The sequence below is a fragment of the Canis aureus genome, chromosome 8, assembly GCF_053574225.1.
Source record: "Canis aureus isolate CA01 chromosome 8, VMU_Caureus_v.1.0, whole genome shotgun sequence".
Classification (NCBI taxonomy): Eukaryota; Metazoa; Chordata; class Mammalia; order Carnivora; family Canidae; genus Canis; species Canis aureus.
Genome location: NC_135618.1, coordinates 14,330,917 through 14,349,554, shown reverse-complemented (window position 1 = coordinate 14,349,554; position 18,638 = coordinate 14,330,917). Strand labels below are relative to the sequence as shown.

At 39.8% G+C, this 18,638-nt stretch overlaps 1 protein-coding gene across 6 annotated transcripts in view; it reads left to right on the top strand.

Moving 5' to 3' along the window:
- Positions 1–12,724, top strand: part of SSX2IP (SSX family member 2 interacting protein) — a 40,703-nt gene extending 27,979 nt beyond the window's left edge. For 3 of the 6 annotated variants that reach the window (XM_077905240.1, XM_077905237.1, XM_077905239.1), the window contains 6 exons: positions 1,265–1,415; positions 3,235–3,377; positions 3,661–3,834; positions 7,377–7,491; positions 7,795–7,960; positions 11,870–12,724. In XM_077905240.1, coding sequence (XP_077761366.1) covers positions 1,265–1,415; positions 3,235–3,377; positions 3,661–3,834; positions 7,377–7,491; positions 7,795–7,960; positions 11,870–12,044 — 924 coding nt within the window. In that variant the 3' untranslated portion in view covers positions 12,045–12,724. The remainder of the gene's footprint in view (positions 1–1,264; positions 1,416–3,234; positions 3,378–3,660; positions 3,835–7,376; positions 7,492–7,794; positions 7,961–11,869) is intronic. The other 3 variants (XM_077905238.1, XM_077905234.1, XM_077905236.1) reach the window with 2 other exon arrangements.
- Positions 12,725–18,638: the final 5,914 nt, after the last annotated feature.

Here is an 18,638-nt window from a genome sequence, read left to right as displayed (position 1 = left end):
TAACCTTAAAATGCTTATGTAGCCTTCAGGTTTCGTTAATTTATCATTGTGTTTAATTATAGCCAAACATATACCAAAAATTCAAGTTAAATTTTTATTTTCATGTTGTGGTTTCAGAGTATCTTTACAGTGCTCTGGTATGCTTTAACACGTAGGAGGTGTAGCTCCTTGGAAGAATTATTGGCAAGTAGCTCCAGAGGATTTTCTGGCAAGAACCAGAGTCACAGTGAGCTCTGTGCTGGGCCTTTCTCCAGCCTGCCCCCCACTCCCACCCCCCACACCAGAAGAACTCTGGCAGCCATTGCTCACCCGGGCCAGTGATACAGCTCTCCCAGCCGAGTCCCCCTCTCATTCCTGCTGCACCTGCCCATGGGAACGGTCTGATCAGCATTCCTTCATCTTTGACCTTTCTCCTTTTCTTTCCATGCAAGATATTTTATTGTTCATGTCAGGGAAATATATCTCTGTCTACTCTCCTGGATGTTAACAACAAATTTAGGACTGCAGATTATGCAGATATCATATATATATGTGTGTGTGTGTGTGTGTGTGTGTGTGTGTGTATATGTGATATATATGCAGATATATATGCAGATATATCTGCATATATATGAAATATATATATTTATATATATATAAAATAATATAATATTTATGTAGCTACAGATTATTTTGACATAATGTATTTTAGTACTGTTTCCCTGTGTTCTTTATCTTGTTTTGATTCTAGGTGATCCTATATCAGTGGTTTACAGTATTTTCCCATGTTTTAAGTGAAAAGAAAAATAATCTCTAGTTTTATTTTTCAAAATTATATGAGAAAAATAGGATTCACAGTTCCTTTTACTTTGTAGATAACCTCAGTGGTTTATTTATTTAAGCAGCCTCAGATTGGAGATAAATTGATCTAACTCCAGATCTCAGCTCTGCCTCTTGGGTGCATGATAGGGGGCAGTGTGTCTACTTCTCGAAGCATCACTTTTCCCACATTTGAGGATGAGTTAGCCTGTGAGAGCTCTAACACAGCACTGGGCAATAGCAAATAACTCTTCCCCACACAGCTCCAGGACTCTTCACTATCATATTTGGATTCAAATTCATATTTGAAGAGACTTGAGTTGCAGAGTTTGTCTTCAGTTATATATGCATACAATATGGCACAAATGATTTTGGTATCTCTGATAATCGGTTTGATTAGTACTGCCTGAGTATCTAGAGCCATTTGAAGATACTGGTCTTTCCTTTTCATCTCTCTTGCTTGTAGGTTATCTCTGATGCTGAAGAAGATGCTGGGGAACTGAGTAGAGAGAGTATGTGGGACCTTTCCTGTGAGACTGTGAGAGAGCAGCTGACCAACAGCATCAGGAAACAATGGAGAATTTTGAAAAGTCATGTAGAAAAACTTGATAACCAAGGTAACTTACTACCGCAGTGCATGCCCAGTGAGTTGTGACACTCCGCTCTTAGTGTCAGTCACTTGGAACGCTACGTTAGGGGCTCAGACCCTGAAGCACTTGAGCTCAGTTGGGTGGGTGGTTTGATAATCAAGCTTCTGTCTACTTTTAGAGGTGAGGTTTGAACCTCATCGAGAAATACTTTGTCCTCAGAGTGAATCTCTCTCTGAAAAGAGGACACTACGTATCTCCATCTCTTCTGAGTACAGTATGTATTTGAATAAAGTGAAGCAAGTCTCTTACCAATCTAGAAACTAAGATTTGTTAATTGTGATAGGTATAAATATGAACTTGTCACTTACTATTCCAAGATATTTGTATACTCCTAGGTTGCTAATTTATTTTTAACTTATTTTCAAAATAATAGATGTTAAATATAAAGTATCAATTAGGAAGTATATGAAGTAGAATATTCAGGTTTCTGTTTCCTATCCATGACACTTAACAGTTTGGTGCTTGTCTTCCTAGATTTTTCTGTAGGCATTTACAAGATTCTTTTTTTTAAGATTTATTCATTTGACAGCACAAGCAAGGGGAACAGCAGGGAGAGGGAGAAGCAGACTCCCCTCAAAGCAGGGAGTCCAACACAGGCTCGATCCCAGGACCCTGAGATCATGACCTGAGCCAAAGGCAGATGCTTATCTGACTGAGCCACCTAGGTACCCACAAAATACTTATTTTAAAATATATAAAAACCTGGCATGCCTGGGTGGCTCAGTCAGTTAAGCGTCTGACTCTTAGTTTCGGCTCAGGTCATGATCTCAGGGTCAGGATCAAGCACCGTGTGAGGCTCTGAGCTCAGCATGGAGTTTGCTTGAGCTGCTCTCTCTCTTCCTCTCCCTCAACCCCTCCCCCTGCTCATGCATGCACACTCTCTGTCTTTCTCAAACTTAAAATTTTTATATATATATTTATTATGTATGTACATATATACACACACACAAAAATTGAATATTACATATTTTTCTACACTGCTCTTTTCATTTAACATGTATTAGTGTTAATGGTGTTTAGACACCATTCTCTGTTACTGTAGATAGTAGAGATCTACATTGATGAATAGATTCTTAATTTTTGGTGTTTGTTAAAGTTTGCATGCTTTTAAGTCAAGAAAATAAAGATTTCTGCTCAGTAAATAAGTCTGTTGAAAGAAAATTTATTCTAAATGTCAAAAGTCACAAAATCACTGTCAATTGTCTTCAGTAGTAAAGAGTAATCAGCAAAATTTTGTACCACAATGAATTTACATGAGATTTTATTGATTTCAATCACCATCTATTAGTAAGCAGCAAGTATGTTTGGACTTCCTATTTGTCAAATTTAGTACCAGCGAGCATGATTTGTAGCACTGCATTGATCTTTGAAGAAGTGTCAAAAGTAGTTTATAGATTTGTTAATTATTTTTCTCTTCTCTCAATATAAGTTGTCCATTCTTAGGACATAGACTTAGATAAATATGGATTATAAATGTTCATAGTAGAACTATTAGTAAAGGATATCATTTTAGTCCAAAAATAGTACAGATTTGTAGTTGTTGTGAATCCCTCATAATAAGTTTCTTTGCTTTTTAAAATTTTCATAGTGCTAAAATACTATAAATTTAGTTGTATTATTACAGCTTATGAGATATTTAAAGGACAGAGGAAATAAGTACCTTTTAGAAAACCTATGAGATTCCAGAATGAAAAATTCTGAGAGCCTTGATTTTTAAATATAATTCAAAAAGCACCGTAAACCAAGTGGTGAGAAACCTATGTCAAATTACTTGGCTTTACGTTAGTTTCAAAGGTACACCTGGAAGGTTTTACTGATGAAGACGTAATCTCACGACAAGACCACGAACAAGAAACTGAAAAACTCGAGTTAGAAATTCAGCAGTGTAAAGAAATGATTAAAACTCAGCAACAGCTTTTACAGGTAAATGTGAGTTGCTCTTAAAACTGTTTCCCCATGTGAATGGCCAGGATCTTACTGAGTCCCGTGCTGGATTTGTATTCCCGTGGCTCAGAGGGTCTACCCAGCACTCGGCTGTTTGCTTACTAACAGGTGGGGCTCCCCCGGCTGGACAGTGAGAAGCCTCACTTGACTTCCTGCTCTTCCATGATTTCTGCCCTTCCCCTGAAGTCTCAGCTCCCCTTGCTTTACTTTTAACTGGGAGTGTTGCGGGGACCCCCTGGAACTTATACTATGTTTTAAAATTTAATAGCAGCAGCTCGCCACAGCATGCGATGATGACACCACGTCCTTGCTGCGAGACTGTTACTTGCTGGAGGAGAAGGAGCGTCTCAAGGAAGAATGGTCCCTGTTTAAAGAGCAAAAAAAGAATTTCGAGAAGGAAAGACGAAGCTTTACAGAAGCAGCCATTCGCCTAGGATTGGAGGTATTTTAAACTGTTGGGCTTTCCTGGAGGGGCTTTTGAAAGTCCTGCGGAGGCCAGCAGAAGGCCTCCAGCTCTGCCTCTCATTGTGTCATCGCTCTTCGGTTTGTTTCCTCGAGCATTGTATCAGGGAGCTTATAATAACACCAGCTGGAAGGGATTGTAAGCACCTGGACTACTTTAGGAGGATGTTGTTTTGCCTCTACCGGATTTGGGAATTGAAACTTATTTCTTTAAAAAATTGTAAGCAAAAAAAAAAAAAAATTGTAAGCATCCATGATTGTCCCTTTTGGATTGGCTTTCTCCTGGTAAGGCTTCGCTTCCTGCAGGAGACCTCTCTGGACATCTGTCATCCCCCGCCCACTGTCAGTAGGTGCAGCATCAGAAGATGGTGCAAGCAGAGCATGTTTGTGGTTCAGAAAGGGGGAGGGGAGGGTATGGTACAGAAGCTCCCCCTCCCTGCTCTTACCCAGGGATATGCAGACACCTTGGATGGCTCGCTTTTTCACTTACCTGTGTCTTAACCTACGTATTTCCCTTTCAAAACTCATAGAAGTAATGTGTGAATGTGGTTTAAAAAATAAAAACTCTTACAAAAAGCCACAAGGTGAGAAAATATCACCCATTTTCACTAGTGTCATTCGCAGAGGTAATCACTAAGTTTGTGATTCTTCCGGGAAGTACCATTTTAACTTTGATGTACTTCAGCGTTTCTGTTGATCCCCCTGCTGTGAAAGAGATGGAATTCAGTGTCCTTTCATTCCTCCCCTGTACACTGTCCCTCATCTGTACATATGACTTATTCATAATCCTTTTTTTTTAAATTTTTATTTATTTATGATAGTCACAGAGAGAGGGAGAGAGAGAGGCAGAGACACAGGCAGAGGGAGAAGCAGGCTCCATGCACTGGTAGCCCGACGTGGGATTCGATCCCGGGTCTCCAGGATCGTGCCCTGGGCCAAAGGCAGGCGCCAAACCAGTGCGCCACCCAGGGATCCCTCATAATCCTTTTTAAAGTAATTTTTTATAGATGGTTTCCTCTGGCTGACTTTTTCTTTTTTACTTATTTTTTTTAAAGATTTTATTTATTCATGAGAGACACAGAGAGAGAGGCAGAGACACAGGCAGAGGGAGGAGCAGCAGGCTCCATGCAAGGAGCCTGATTTGGGACTCGATTCCAGGAATCTGGGATCATGTCCTAAGCCAAAGGCAGACACTCAACCCGCTAAGCCACCCAGGTGTCCCTTTTTTTTTTTCTTTTTTTTTTTTTTTTTTTGACTTTAAACAGTATATTCAGTGCAGTGCTTCCATTTCCTATTCACCTTGGGACAGCATGTTTATCCCTGCCATGAAAGATGAAGACCTTCTCGTATATCCCCTTGTCTCACTTCTCTTGCCCCTCTAACTTCCCAGTTTCTGTCTGTGCTTTGCTTTTTCATCCTCAAGTGTGATCCTGGAATGTGTAATCCAGGTGTAAGTCCTTTGTCCAAAGTTGAGACTTCATAATTGAAAGAGCACTGATAACGTCATGATTCTGTAAATGTTATTCATTCTCTAACCTAGCAATAGGTTTGGCCGCATAGAAAATATTCTACGTTATATGACTCTGCCTCCTGGAAGAGAACCCTTCATATATCCCCGTGTAGTGAGCACCTCCTCTGACTTTCTTTGTAGCTTTTATGATTTCCTGGATCACATTCAGCTTATATCTCATGTTATCTTCTTTCCTGGGTTCCTTTTTCAATTTACTATATTACCTTCTTGAGTAATTCTTTTCATAAGTATTGTGTGAGTGAAAAATATTCTGAATTCTAGAATATCCAAAAATATATCCATGTGATTTGCTGGATGTAGAATTTAGTTTCCAACATTTTCCTTCAAAACTTTGAGTTATTCCATTTCATCTACTGTTTGATTTTGCTGATGAGAAGCCTGATTATTATGTAATGTACATAGAGTACTTTGTGGATATCCTGTGTTGTGTTTTTTCCTTCTGTCCTTTTTTTTTTTTTTTTTTTGTATTCTTAAAATTCTGAAATTTTACCAGGGTATATCTAGGTATAGCTCCTTTCATCCTCAAGACACTGAATTTCTTCGACTTAGGAATATTTTCTTTATTCTATATTTTTCCTTCTTTGACTTCTGCATTCTGGAACGCTTTTATTAGACAAGTGATTGGCTTTCTAACTGTATCTATAGATGGACTTTATGTTCTGAATTCAGGGATATTCTCTCGCCTTTTTCTTGTGCATCTCCACCCTGGTATTCAGCAGGGCCAATTTTAACTCTTCACTTCATCCACTGAGTTTTTATTTTAGATTTATCTTTTAAGTTCTCTCCTGTCCTCAGTTTTTGCTTTACTTTGTATAGCACTATATTATTTTACAGATATTCATAAATCTGTGTTAGAATTCTTTTTAAAAGGTCTCATGGGGGGATCCCTGGGTGGCTCAACAGTTTGGCGCCTGCCTTTGGCCCAGGGTGCGATCCTGGAGTCCCGGGATCGAGACCCACGTCGGGCTCCCGGCATGGAGCCTGCTTCTCCCTCTGCCTATGTCTCTGCCTCTCTCTCTCTCTCTCTTTCTCTTTCTCTCTATCATGAGTAAATAAATAAATAAATCTTTAAAAATTAAAAAAAATTAAAAAAAGGTTTCTTGAGCTGTTATCTGTGGTCAGGTCCCTTTGTCTTGGCCATTTTTCTTTCATGTTCTTAGTTTTCTTCAAATGTCTGGTAATATGGGATTTTGTATTAGTTTCTAGGAGTGAAAGACTATATTTTATTTAAGTAGCTAACATAGATGTCCTCCACAGCTGTGAAAATCTATCTTATCAATAGCTGACTTTCTTAGAAACCAAAAACAGTTTGTACCAGCTTTTTTTCCTGCCTGGTTCTGGGTCCCTGTCTCCCTCCTGTTCTAAGAGATACTCTGGCTACTTTGTGTACCATTCCCAGCTCTCTGCAGGAGAATCCATCTGCCTCTGGTCACTGGGCCCAGTGGGGCCAGTGAAGGATGGGAAGGAAGCATGAGAGACCTGAGGAGTGAGGGAGAATTTAGGATCCTCAGCTGTTGGCAAGGAGAAGGTCTGACATGTGCCCCCTTGTGGTTTAGTGGTGATGGCTGCTTGCTCTGGTAGGTGGTTAGAAGCTGAGAACGATGCCTGGTGAAGTCACAGCTCCTTTTTCTCAAGTGATTGCAATTTGCAGTGGGTATTTTTCTGTTGTTTGTAATTCTATATTTATAATCTGTATGTTCAGGAGTTACGCTAATATGCTGGTTTTTTTACGTTGTCCATTTGAGTTTACTCAAAACAGGTATGAAAATAGTGATTAGTTGGTTTATTAAGTGAAATGGGTGAATTTTTACTTTTTAAAATATATTTTTAAGTGAAAATTTTCTTAGTTTTCTAGGTTAATTTATTTGACTTACAAAATCTGTATGATAGCCAGAAAGCAAACACCAACAGCTACAGGAATTGTGGGAAATGCCAACAATGTGAATGTTGAAATATTGATCAATATGTCTTTGGTTTGCTTGTTATGATAGAGAAAGGCGTTTGAAGAAGAAAGAGCCAGTTGGTTAAAGCAACAGTTTTTAAACATGACTACCTTTGACCACCAGAACTCAGAAAATATGAAACTTTTCAGTGCCTTCTCAGGAAGTGAGTACCTCATTAACCCTTTCATCTGAAAACGCATGTTAATAAAATATTGTAAATTGTTAATATAAAACTTTGGAGATCACCAAACATTTTTAAAACTGGTCCTTAGATGTTTATGGATTGTGCACAAGAGAGGGCAAGACGAACTAGACTAGAGTGACAGGCTGGAGTGGACCCCCCCCCCCCCCCCATTAACTTGTTCTGTCTCAGACCTCACTCCCCTGCAGATGATCACCATAGTTAACATCCTCTACTTTGCTACCTCACCACATGGGCTGCCTTTTTTCTTTTTCCTTTCCACAGGTTCTGATCGGGACAGTCTCTCAGTGCACTCGAGGCCACGGCAAAAGAAGCCTCACAGTGTGTCTAACGGGACTCCAGTTTGCACCTCTAAACTTACTAAGTCTCTTCCTGCTTCTCCTTCTACTTCGGACTTTTGCCAGACACGGTCCTGCGCATCTGAGCATAGGTATTGGTCTCTATGTCATCTTTGCATGTGTCTGTACCACTGCTAAAGTTACCCTGCTAAGGGCACGTTGCCATGTCTGCAGTGTTAGCAATAGCAGTGGCTTTCGAGAGGAATTTAGTGGATTGATCATTCATTCTACAAACATTTATTGGGTGTCCATTATATAAGGATACATGTTAGGTGCTGGGAATATAGTAGCGAACCGGTAGATCTGGTACCTATCTTCTGGGAGCTGAATCATAGAGTGTTATTCCTTTCATGTCACATCCAAAATACAATTTAAAATAGTCTAATTTACAGGAATCATTCAGTATTTTGAATTCTTTAATTTTGTTAAATAGAAGGATATTACCTTCACAATCTTTGTACATATTTTAAATTTTCTTTTGCCGTGCCCATTTAACTGGTGTTGAAGGGCAAAGAACTGAGAAATACATCCTCATCCTGATGGTAAAGATCTGTGCCCAGGGCTGACAGGGTCAAAAAAGAGTTGCTCGCACCCCAGGAAACCCATATATTTCTATGAACTGATACATTTTGGTATTTTCCTCTGTCTCAAGTTGTTAAATCATTTTCTAAGGTATAATACCAGTATTTTACCTCAGAGCCTATTCCAAGATGAATTAACTAGGTACAGAGAACATTCCTAGTGACAGAGGAATAGGAAAGGGCAAAGGGACACCCTGGAAAGTGTGATGGTGATCTTTCTTCTTAACCAAAGTAGGAGCCCCTGGCCTGGGGCCTGAGAATTTGGCAGGAGCCCCAGGGAGCAGGATCGGGGTTCTGGCACACTCAGCCTCTGGGAGTGAGAGGCTTGTGTGGACCTAAGTGTTGAAGAAGCCCACTGGCCCTTGGACCAAGAGTTGTTAAATAAATGAACTTCAAGACAAAAATATGAAGCTGATAAAAGACAAGACACTGTATATACTATTGATTTATAAAAGGATTAGGACACTAAACATTGAGGAGCAAAAAAAGAGCTTGAGGAAGAGTGCTGTAGGCAGGCGTAGGGACCCCCAAGGTGGGACACTGGTGTGTTTGTGGGAGGCCAGTGGTGGTAGCAAGCCAGGACCAAGGAGGTGAGAGGTGATGCTGGAAGGTGGGCAGGGGTCACATCCTCTAAGGCCCTGGGTGAGGAGATGAGGATTAAAAACTTCAGATATATATAAATGTAGAGAGAATAAGGTCGTGATGCTCTTTGTACCCATAATCCAGCTTCAGCAGTTATTGACTCATGACTGTGTTGTATGTTCATCCATAACCCCACTCTGCTGCCCCCGCACATGTGCACTAGATGTGTCACTTGTAAAGTATTTTAGTCTGTATTTGTAGGCCAGGTATTCTTCTAAGGACACCCAGGAAACACCTTGGAGACACGTAAGCAACAGAGAAAACAAATCTGTTTCGGAAAAAAACAAAAACAAAACAAAACAAAAACCCCCAAATCTGTTTCGAAAAGATGACTGTTCCGTTTTATGGAAAACAGACTATTGGAGCCAGTGTCATAAGCCAGGAGATGCGGTTAGGCTTCGGTGAAGTTGAGATGAGATGATCGTAGTTTAGACAGGGGTCGTGACATGAAGGGAGACATGACTGGATTTGGAATATATTTTGCAGTTAGAGCCAACAGATTGATTAATGGGTTGAGTATGGGAAGTGAAAGTTTTAATTTACAATCTAAAGATACTGTGAGCTCAGAGTATTTTCTTATATAGAACATTATTAAACTCCCAAATTTGATCAATCAGAACGATCTATTTAACCCAATTCTAGTCACCATTTTCAAATAGTGCATTCTGTATTTGAGAGAGAACATAGCAGTTGCCTTGATTTTTATGTCCCTACAATTCTTTTTAATCTAATTATTTTTCATTATGAAATATTTGACATAATATTCCTTTTGGACATTACTTTGTGCTTAATAAAGATATGTCCAGCCCTTAGTACCTACATCACAGGATGTTTTGAGGTTTCAGTGATGATACATATAAAGCACTTAAAACAGTACTTGGTCCATTATTAGCCTTCAGTAGCAGACTATAAAAATAAAAACATATGCTAACATAAATGGATAGTAAAAGTGCTTTTCTCCTTCACGTATTCTGAGGGCTACACCAAACATCAGTGGCATAGAAACAGAATTTTGGAGCATAAAGAAACTTCATTGAGCTATTCATGCTCATGATCACTGGCCTCTGAAGATGAAACATAGAAAAGAGTTGTGTTACTAGTTACCAGGAGAGGAGAGCTGTGTGGAGCTTGACATAGTTCTCAGAATTTTAAGTTATTTGGTAAATTTGGACTCCTTGCTCCTGAAGCACCTTGAATCTGGGTTTGTAATAAGATTATAGCAGAACAAATGGGCATATTTGTAGCTAATTTCTTTTTTTTTTTTTAAGATTTTTATTTATTTATTCATGAGAGACACAGAGAGAGAGAGGCAGAGACACAGGCAGAGGGAGAAGCAGGCGCGTCATGCAGGGAACCTGACATGGGACTCAATCCCAGGACCCCAGGACCACACCCTGGGCTAAACCACTGAGCCACCTGGGCTGCCCATGTAGCTAATTTCTACAGCGACACCTTCAGTGTACCTTCACTGTAGAATGGAATTTTACACAAAGGCTGTGCCTGGAATCCAAAGTAATTTGGTACGAAATTACAGAGAGAATTTAGTTGATCATTGACCTCATCTCGTCTGAGATGGCAGGGTTTCTGAGGGCTGAATTAATAAGCAAATTCCTTTTTTAAGTATTGGCAAATAAGCATAAGTAAAAATTTTTAATTGTTTCAGGTTTCAGTTTTCAGAATTAAAGCCACTTGATTTTTTTTTAAGATTGCCACCTTGAGGTTGAGTTAGGAAACCAGAGTCACAGAAAATGCACATTTAGGGGGGGAAATGTACATTTGTGAGAAAAAAACTATATAAGATATTTAGTAGATAAAAATGTATCATTTGTTTACTTAGATTTGAAAGTAATCATTTAACCAGATTTTTTTAAGATTATATTTATTTGAGAGAGAGAGAGCAAGCATGAGGGGGTGGCGTGCCGAGGGAAAAGGAGAAGCAGACTCCCCATTGAGCAGGGAGCCCGACACAGGGCTCGATCCCAGGACCCTGAGATCATGATCTGAGCCAAAGGCAGACACTTAACCAACTGAGCCACCCAGGCACCCCAGATTTTTTTGTTTTGAGGCTGGTGGCAGAGCATACCTCCCAGATTGTGTCATTAAAGAGTAGCAGCTGTGTCTGGGTTCAGACACTAAGATTGTTGCTCTCTCACACTTACAATTAATTGAGCATTGGTGTAAATGCTTAATGTGTGTTAACTCAGTTCTACCCAACCCTATGAGAGAGATACTATTATTTCCGTTTTACAACTGAGGAGGCTGAAGTACAGTGACATAGTGAGCTGAGCAGGTCCAGCTGGGATGAGCCTAAACCATCTCTGGCTCAGAACCTGGACTCTTTAATGCTTTTGCAGGCTCTCATTAAATAGCTGTGTGGGTGAATGGCTGCGTAGAGGAAAGCATGCATGAACAAATGGACGTGCAAAGAAGAAAACAGTAAAGAATTATAAAATAGTGGCAGGAAGATGGGAACATGGGGAGACACAAGCTTTCCAAGCCCTCATGTTCTGTATCTGACAGGCTTGGGTTAGGCAGAGAGCTTCAGAATAGCCCAAAGAGATAAATAAGTAGATGGGTAAACAGATAACTAGGTGGATAGATATGATAAAAGTGATAAATTAGGCCATTTTGAAATACTTATTTGTTCCTAATCAGTGTGTCCTCAAAAAATTTTACTTAGCATAGGGCAAGGGAACAATTCAAATATAGATATTGAGGCAGAACTTAAGTATAAAAGGAGGAGATGATGATGAAGATCGATCTTTCTCTTCCCTGCAGTTCCATCAATGTACTGAATATAACTCCTGAAGAAACTAAACCAAATCAGGTCGGCAGAGAAGGTACAAATCAGAAATGGAGCACGGCATCAAGACCTGGATCACAGGAAGGGTGCTACAGTGGATGCTCCTTGACCTACACAAACTCCCATGTAGAAAAAGATGACTTACCTTAGACGTGTGGACTGGAATTGTTTTCATTAACACGTTCATCAGATTTCACATCTAAGTTGAAACAGGGTGTGTCATAAAGCCAATCATCTCTAATAATTTAAGATGGTCTGAGTTGTTTGTTTGGACTTTTCCTCCCCCAAAGAGCTAAAATGTTAAATCTATTAAAAAGGATATAAAAGCTTTGGATATGTATTTTTAGTAACAGAAGCATCTGGTTCTGTGAATAAAGGAATGTATATGTTTGGATGGAAACAGAAGCACTAGAATGAGTTTCCTCTTATAGGTATTAAAAATAGCACTTTTAGGAAACTGATTATTGTAAATGTTTAATTTTGTCTCATATATAGTTGGCATTGAAAGTTTAGCCTTTACTTGAATGTATACTGTAGATTTTTAACAAAGCAAGTTCTATATTTATTATGTTTAGTGTGATTTGAAATTTCCTCTTTCATATGTTTTAAATAAAGTGAAATTTATGTATGTTTTGTACATAGATATACATGATTATGTTAAGAGGCTTTAAGATTTAAAAATTTTACACATCCATAATTATAGTATTTCATGCCAATAAAATTTTTTAGTGGTATTCTGTTTACAGATGTATTAGAGCCATTACCACATTATGTTTAAGAATTTTTTGAATGCATCTGAGCAATAAATACTCAAAAGCTGTTCCATGAAACTGACTTCTTTAGATGATTATCACTACTGACATTGCATTTTTGAGATTTCTACAGCAGTAGACTTATGTATGTAGGCTATCACAATTTTTCAAAGGACTTTTGATGATAGGGTAGTAGAGGTAAGATAACAAAAGTACCTTTGAATAAAACTAAGAATATTGGTTTCAGATATTTGGGATGATAAAAGGTATTTAAGATAGCTGAGTGGTGATATTTTCTTTACTAGACGGGAACTGATACCACAACATCTCTACCAGCTTGGGCTTTGTATAGTTGCCAGTAATTTTGTAACAATTTTCCAGTGGGGTGTTTGCAACTAATGATAAAGAAATCTGACAAAGTGTAAAAAGCATCAGATGTTATCCAAATATTCTCCTGGACAAACTCGTGTCATCTCAGTTTCAGACCCAATGGCATGTTTCTTCATGTTGTTAATTGATGATGATAAATGTAGGCCCAGGTTCTTGCCCAGAACTACCAGAAAACTTGAGCGCCTGCCCATTCGTACATAGATGCCAATACCGATCAGCCCAGCTAGATCCGTATAGCTCATCTGTCTCCCCTTTCTCGATACGTCCACCACTTACTTACCTACCTTCACCCCATATGGCTGTTCCATTTAAATTCGTCATATTAAAAACAGTTTTATTTTTGTCATCCATTTTCTCAGGCTGGTAGATTATCACTGAGTATCTTACAAGACATCGATGAAACTACTTGTAACAAAATGACCACATTTATATCCTCACCAAAGCTGGCTCTTCAAAGCAGTTACTCACAACCTTCAGTTTGATGCCTGGCCACTTCCTCACAGTTGAAAATATTAGAAATGATATAAAACTTGAGATCATGCCATATTCCAAGGGAAGAAACAGCTAATGTTTAATTTTTTTCACTACTGAGCAGTAGCATGATCAAAGAAAGGCCATCAGATTTTAAAAACAGGATATATTTGTCAGGGTTTTCCATGATACACTTTGCCAGAAAAGGATTTTCTTTTCTAAATTTTAAAGTAAATCTTAGTACAGGGAACCATGCATTCCATGACCATGGATTTCTACAAAGCAGCATCTGGTTTTTTTTGTTGTTGTTGTGTTTCCACTTAAGTTGGTTGAATTCTCATATTGGAAAGAAAAATTCCTTGAGACTTACTTTGAAATCTCAAGTGTGAAAAAAGGCCCAGTAAAATGAAAGCCAGGTTCACTGTGCTTTAGATAAAAAGTCTGCACATCTGCTAAAAGTTGTATATTTACCTAGCAGTGTCCATTTTGCTTTACTGTAAATTCCAACTCCAAAGGGATTCCCAGCCATGCCAAACTTCCCAGATTATTGGAATGGTTTCTGTGCTGGAAAACTCCTGACGTCACACCTACAACTCCTAGGATTTTGCTTCCCTTCCCTTTCTGTGGCTAGTTGCAGTGTTCTGATTTAAAAAAAAAAAAATGCACAGTTAAGATTTTATTTATTCATGAGAGACAGAGACACAGGCAGAAGAAGCAGACTCCTCATAGGGAGCCCAATGTGGGACTTGATCCCGGAACTCCGGGATCACACCTTGGGCCAAAGACAGACGCCCAACCACTGAGCCACCCATGTGTCCCCTGCAGTGTTCTAATAACTCTAATAATTGAGCTATGCTGTGGTCTTACATTTAGCCATGATTAGATGATGGTACTACAGGGAAACTTAGCTTTAATGTCCTCCTGATAATCTTAAACCATTTTCTTGTTCATCAATATGTAAATCTGTAATCTTATACCTCCTTTGTTTTTACATGGCACCCATTTTGAATTTTTTTCATTTTGAATTTTCATAGGACAAAAGTGGGAAAAAATTCAAGAGAAAAATTTTATTTCCTACTCTTAAGCTTTTGTAGCTTGAATTTTATGATGATGAGAAATTCAGAATAATCATACCACAAAATTAAGATTAACAAAAAAAAAAATTAAGATTAACATTTAGTAAGTAGGGGTTTTGGGGGAGGTTTGTGGGTTTGGTTTTTGTTTTTTTGTTTTTGTTTTTTTTTAGGAGCAACATGTTAAATGTTTAGATTTCCAGAACAGTCCACAGTAAATTGTTTTCCTTATGGTGTAATTAGAACACTTGTTACTTAAAAAGAGTTCCCCGTTTCCTAGCTTAGCTTACCAGACTCGTTCCGTAGGTTTGTGGTAACAGCTTTTGTAGGAAAACACGTTCCACGGCGCATGATGGGAGGCCAGGAGGTCTTGCATGTGCATGACCAGAACAATGCGAGCCAGCGAGCCCATCATGTGATTGCCCTGTTGTAAAAGTCTTCAAAGTATGCTTCTAGGTTGGATTAAAGGTAAGTGTGGGTCACGAACACTAGTAAGTATGCTTTTCCCTGTATTTGTCCTTAATTTTTTATCAGTCTTTTCAAAAGTATTTATAAAGTACCTGCCACGTGTCAGGGCTTACTACTGCATTCTTAGACAGTGGGGACAGGAAGGCTGCTTCGTGCTCACACTCTGCCACCGAGAGCCTCTGACTTGAATGGAAGACCGGCTATCTAACCCTAAATTATAATAAAGAATGGTAAATGCTATTCAAACATTCAGTCTCTTAATAGAACTTAGACTGATTTTCCTATTTCAGGACCGTATATATCCATTTCACGCCAGTGACCTGGCTGAGATTCCAGTTAAAGACTCTTTACGTTGTTTCCTATGGGAAGTACTATGTAATTTACAATTTTGTTTTGTTGGGTTTTTATTTTGTTTTCTGCAATCAAAATACTGTCCTGCAACGCAGTGTAAGATTTCCTCCCCACAAGAACATGTATTACTACCCAGTAGAAAATGCATTTGCAAAGATACAGGACATGTTGACAACGATACTGAAATAGGTTATACTGGTCCCTTTTCTAAATATATTTTTCAGGATGGATGTAAAAATGGAGTGGACTGTTGATAAATTATTTAATGGAAAAATGATTTCACTTGACTGGTTAAGATTTTTAAGTTAACATTTATACATAACTGAATCCAGAAGATTCAGAAGACTGTAATGCCGGTGATAAGTCCCTGGTAAAGGTCCACCTCAGTATTGTTATATCTTTAAGATTCAGAAACATTTGTACCCTGTAAGATGCATGGTAATATGATTTGTTAATAAATTTTAAAATACTAATTAGATTTAGCACATTGCTTCATGGGCATGCATATCAAATTCTCAAGAGTGTTAAGAACCTTATGATCTTTGGTGGGTAGGGGGTGGGAGTCCTATTTCCACCCCATCTAGGTTAGTTCTTTGCAGAATATTAGGATTGAATGGGGCATGCACAAATAAAAAGCAGCAAGCTGGCGTGACTCAATACCACAATCTAACTCTTGCCCATGACGTTCTTGGGCAGTCTTCCTCCACCTTCAGGTATGGCGCCTGGAACAAGTGCCCCCGACGTTGTCACACGAGGACCACTGCAGGCTAGCAGGTGGTGCTGGAGATCTTTACAGACCAGACCTGGAAGGGACCGGCCTTCCGCCTACATTGCTTTGTCGGGAACCCAGACGTACGGACGCAGCCTAACTACCGCCCAGACGAGGAGCCACAGACAACGCAGCTGTGCGGTGGGTGCTGACACTTTGCAACCCGCTGCAGGTCTGTCTGATAGGTCATCCCTTCCGTCATCTACTTGAAAAAATAACCAGCAAAACCTCATAACCTGGTGCAAGGGATTTATTGCTGATTACTAAAGAGTCAAATAGTCTTAATTTTGGAAAGGAATATATTTTAAGGGATGTATCTAAGGCTTTTTTTTTTTTTTTTAAGGCTTCTTTTACCTTCTCTAACCTTTTCATGATATAAAGTTTTTGTGCTCAGGTGGTAGTTTTACGCAGTTATTAAACTGTTCTACGTTACAAGAACATTCACATTGTCTTTTGTTTCCTTGAACAACAGAATATTAACCTTCCTGTTTTTAGAGAGTTAGTCACAGGCTCAGAACCGGAGAGACATAGCTAATAATTGGTAAGATTGGAATTTGACAACCCAGATCTTTTGATCCCTAAATTTCCAGCTTATTCCAGACCGCTACAGTGCCTTTTGGAATCCCTTTTTAAGTGAAATTGTTCAGTTCTCAGTCCGTAATCCGCCACTCTACAATTTTCTGCACCAAAGGTATTGATCATTCAGTCCAGGTGCAAGACTCACTCCTGTTCCCGTGAATGGTTATCGTGACAATCCCATTCAGAATCGGACATTTACCTTTCCGAGACTGGGGTGTTAAGGATCTAATTGAAATAGCTCATAGCACATAATACTCTAAAGGCCGCTGAGGAATCCCTGGCTTTACCTAGACAGTCTGCTTCTCCTGCCCTTTGTTCACTCTTGGCTGTGTTGGCATCTGTGTGTCCTTTCACTCTGCAACGACAGTCACAATGACCAGATTTACTGTTCACAGGTAATAAAAAGAATTTTTAAATATCACTGTGCGGTGAAACGGGGCACTGGTGGTGCTGTGATAAGTAGCAGTGGTGCAAAGCAATGGGAGCATCACACACGGTCCCTGTCACAACTCCTCGACTCTGCCATTTTGGCATGAAAGCCATCATAATAGGCAAATAAATGAAAATGATTGTGTTAGCATAAAACTTCAGTAATGGTCACTGAAATTGAATTTCATGCAATTTTTACCTGCCTCAAAATATTTTTCTTTGGAGGGTGACAGTAGTGGGCTTGACCGGCCACGAGGTCACCAGCCCAACTGCTGACTGGTCCGCAAGGGGCATGACCAGCAGTTCCAGTCCCATCATGGCAACCTCATTCTTGATTCTGTGTATAAATGATGGAAACGCAAGTGAAGGTAACTTAGGCAGGATGCCTGGGGGGCTCAGCGGTAGAGCATCTGCCTTTGGCCCAGGGCATGATCCTGGAGACCCAGGATCGAGTCCCATGTCGGGCTCCCTGCATGGAGCCTGCTTCTCCCTCTGCCTGTGTCTCTGCCTCTGTGTGTGTGTGTGTGTCTCTCATGAATAAATAAATGAAATCTTTAAAAAAAAATCTTAAAAAAAAAAAAGATTCTAAATGCATAAGGAATAATAGGCTCATCCTGCCACTACTGAACCTTGAGGGCAGAGGCTGAGATCTTCCACCCCTTTCTCGGGGTCTCTTGAAGAAGGGGTCTCGGACTCCTCCACAGTCAGGCACCCCGGAACATTCCCAAGGAATCCCTCCTTTCCCATCTCCTGTTGGAGATGGCGCAAGGACAGCTTGGTTATGGACTATATTCCAGTCCTGGCCGTGTTGTCGTCAAGCTGTGTGCCTTTGCACAAGTTGTTCAACCTCCCGGAGCCTTGTTTTTTCAACTGCAAAACAGATGATTCCAGCTCAGTCCTTGATGGACAAGAATGAGACCCTGCCAGCCAGGTGGAAGGATCATCTAGGTCAAGGTTGAGTCCTGTCTCCTCCATCCGGCTGCCCACACACCTAGCTCTGAGGTTTCAGCATTGATGCAGGAGAATCAAACATAAGGAGGTACAGTGCTTTTAAATTTAGAGACTGCAAATGTAGCTTTCAAGACTCTTTGGGGCCCCACAGCAATCATGGAAACAGAGCCTCCAGCTAACATTACTATTCCCTGCTTGAGATGAACAGAGATCAGGAGAGCTCAGGAAACCGCCTAACACTCTGCTAGTGTGGAGCAGAAGCAGAACCCAGGCCTCGGGGCTCAGTGGGTTAAGCATCTGACTCTTGATTCCTGCTCAGGTCATGACCTCAGGGTCATGAGATTGAGCCCCTACATGGGGCTGAGGGTGCAGGCTGCTTAAGATTCCCTCTCTCCCTCTGCCCTTCCCCCAGGGTGCTTGCTCACTCTCTTAAATATAAATAAACAAACAAACCCAGGCCTTCAACTCAGGTATTACAGATTTTCTACTTAATTGTCCAGAAAAGATAAAC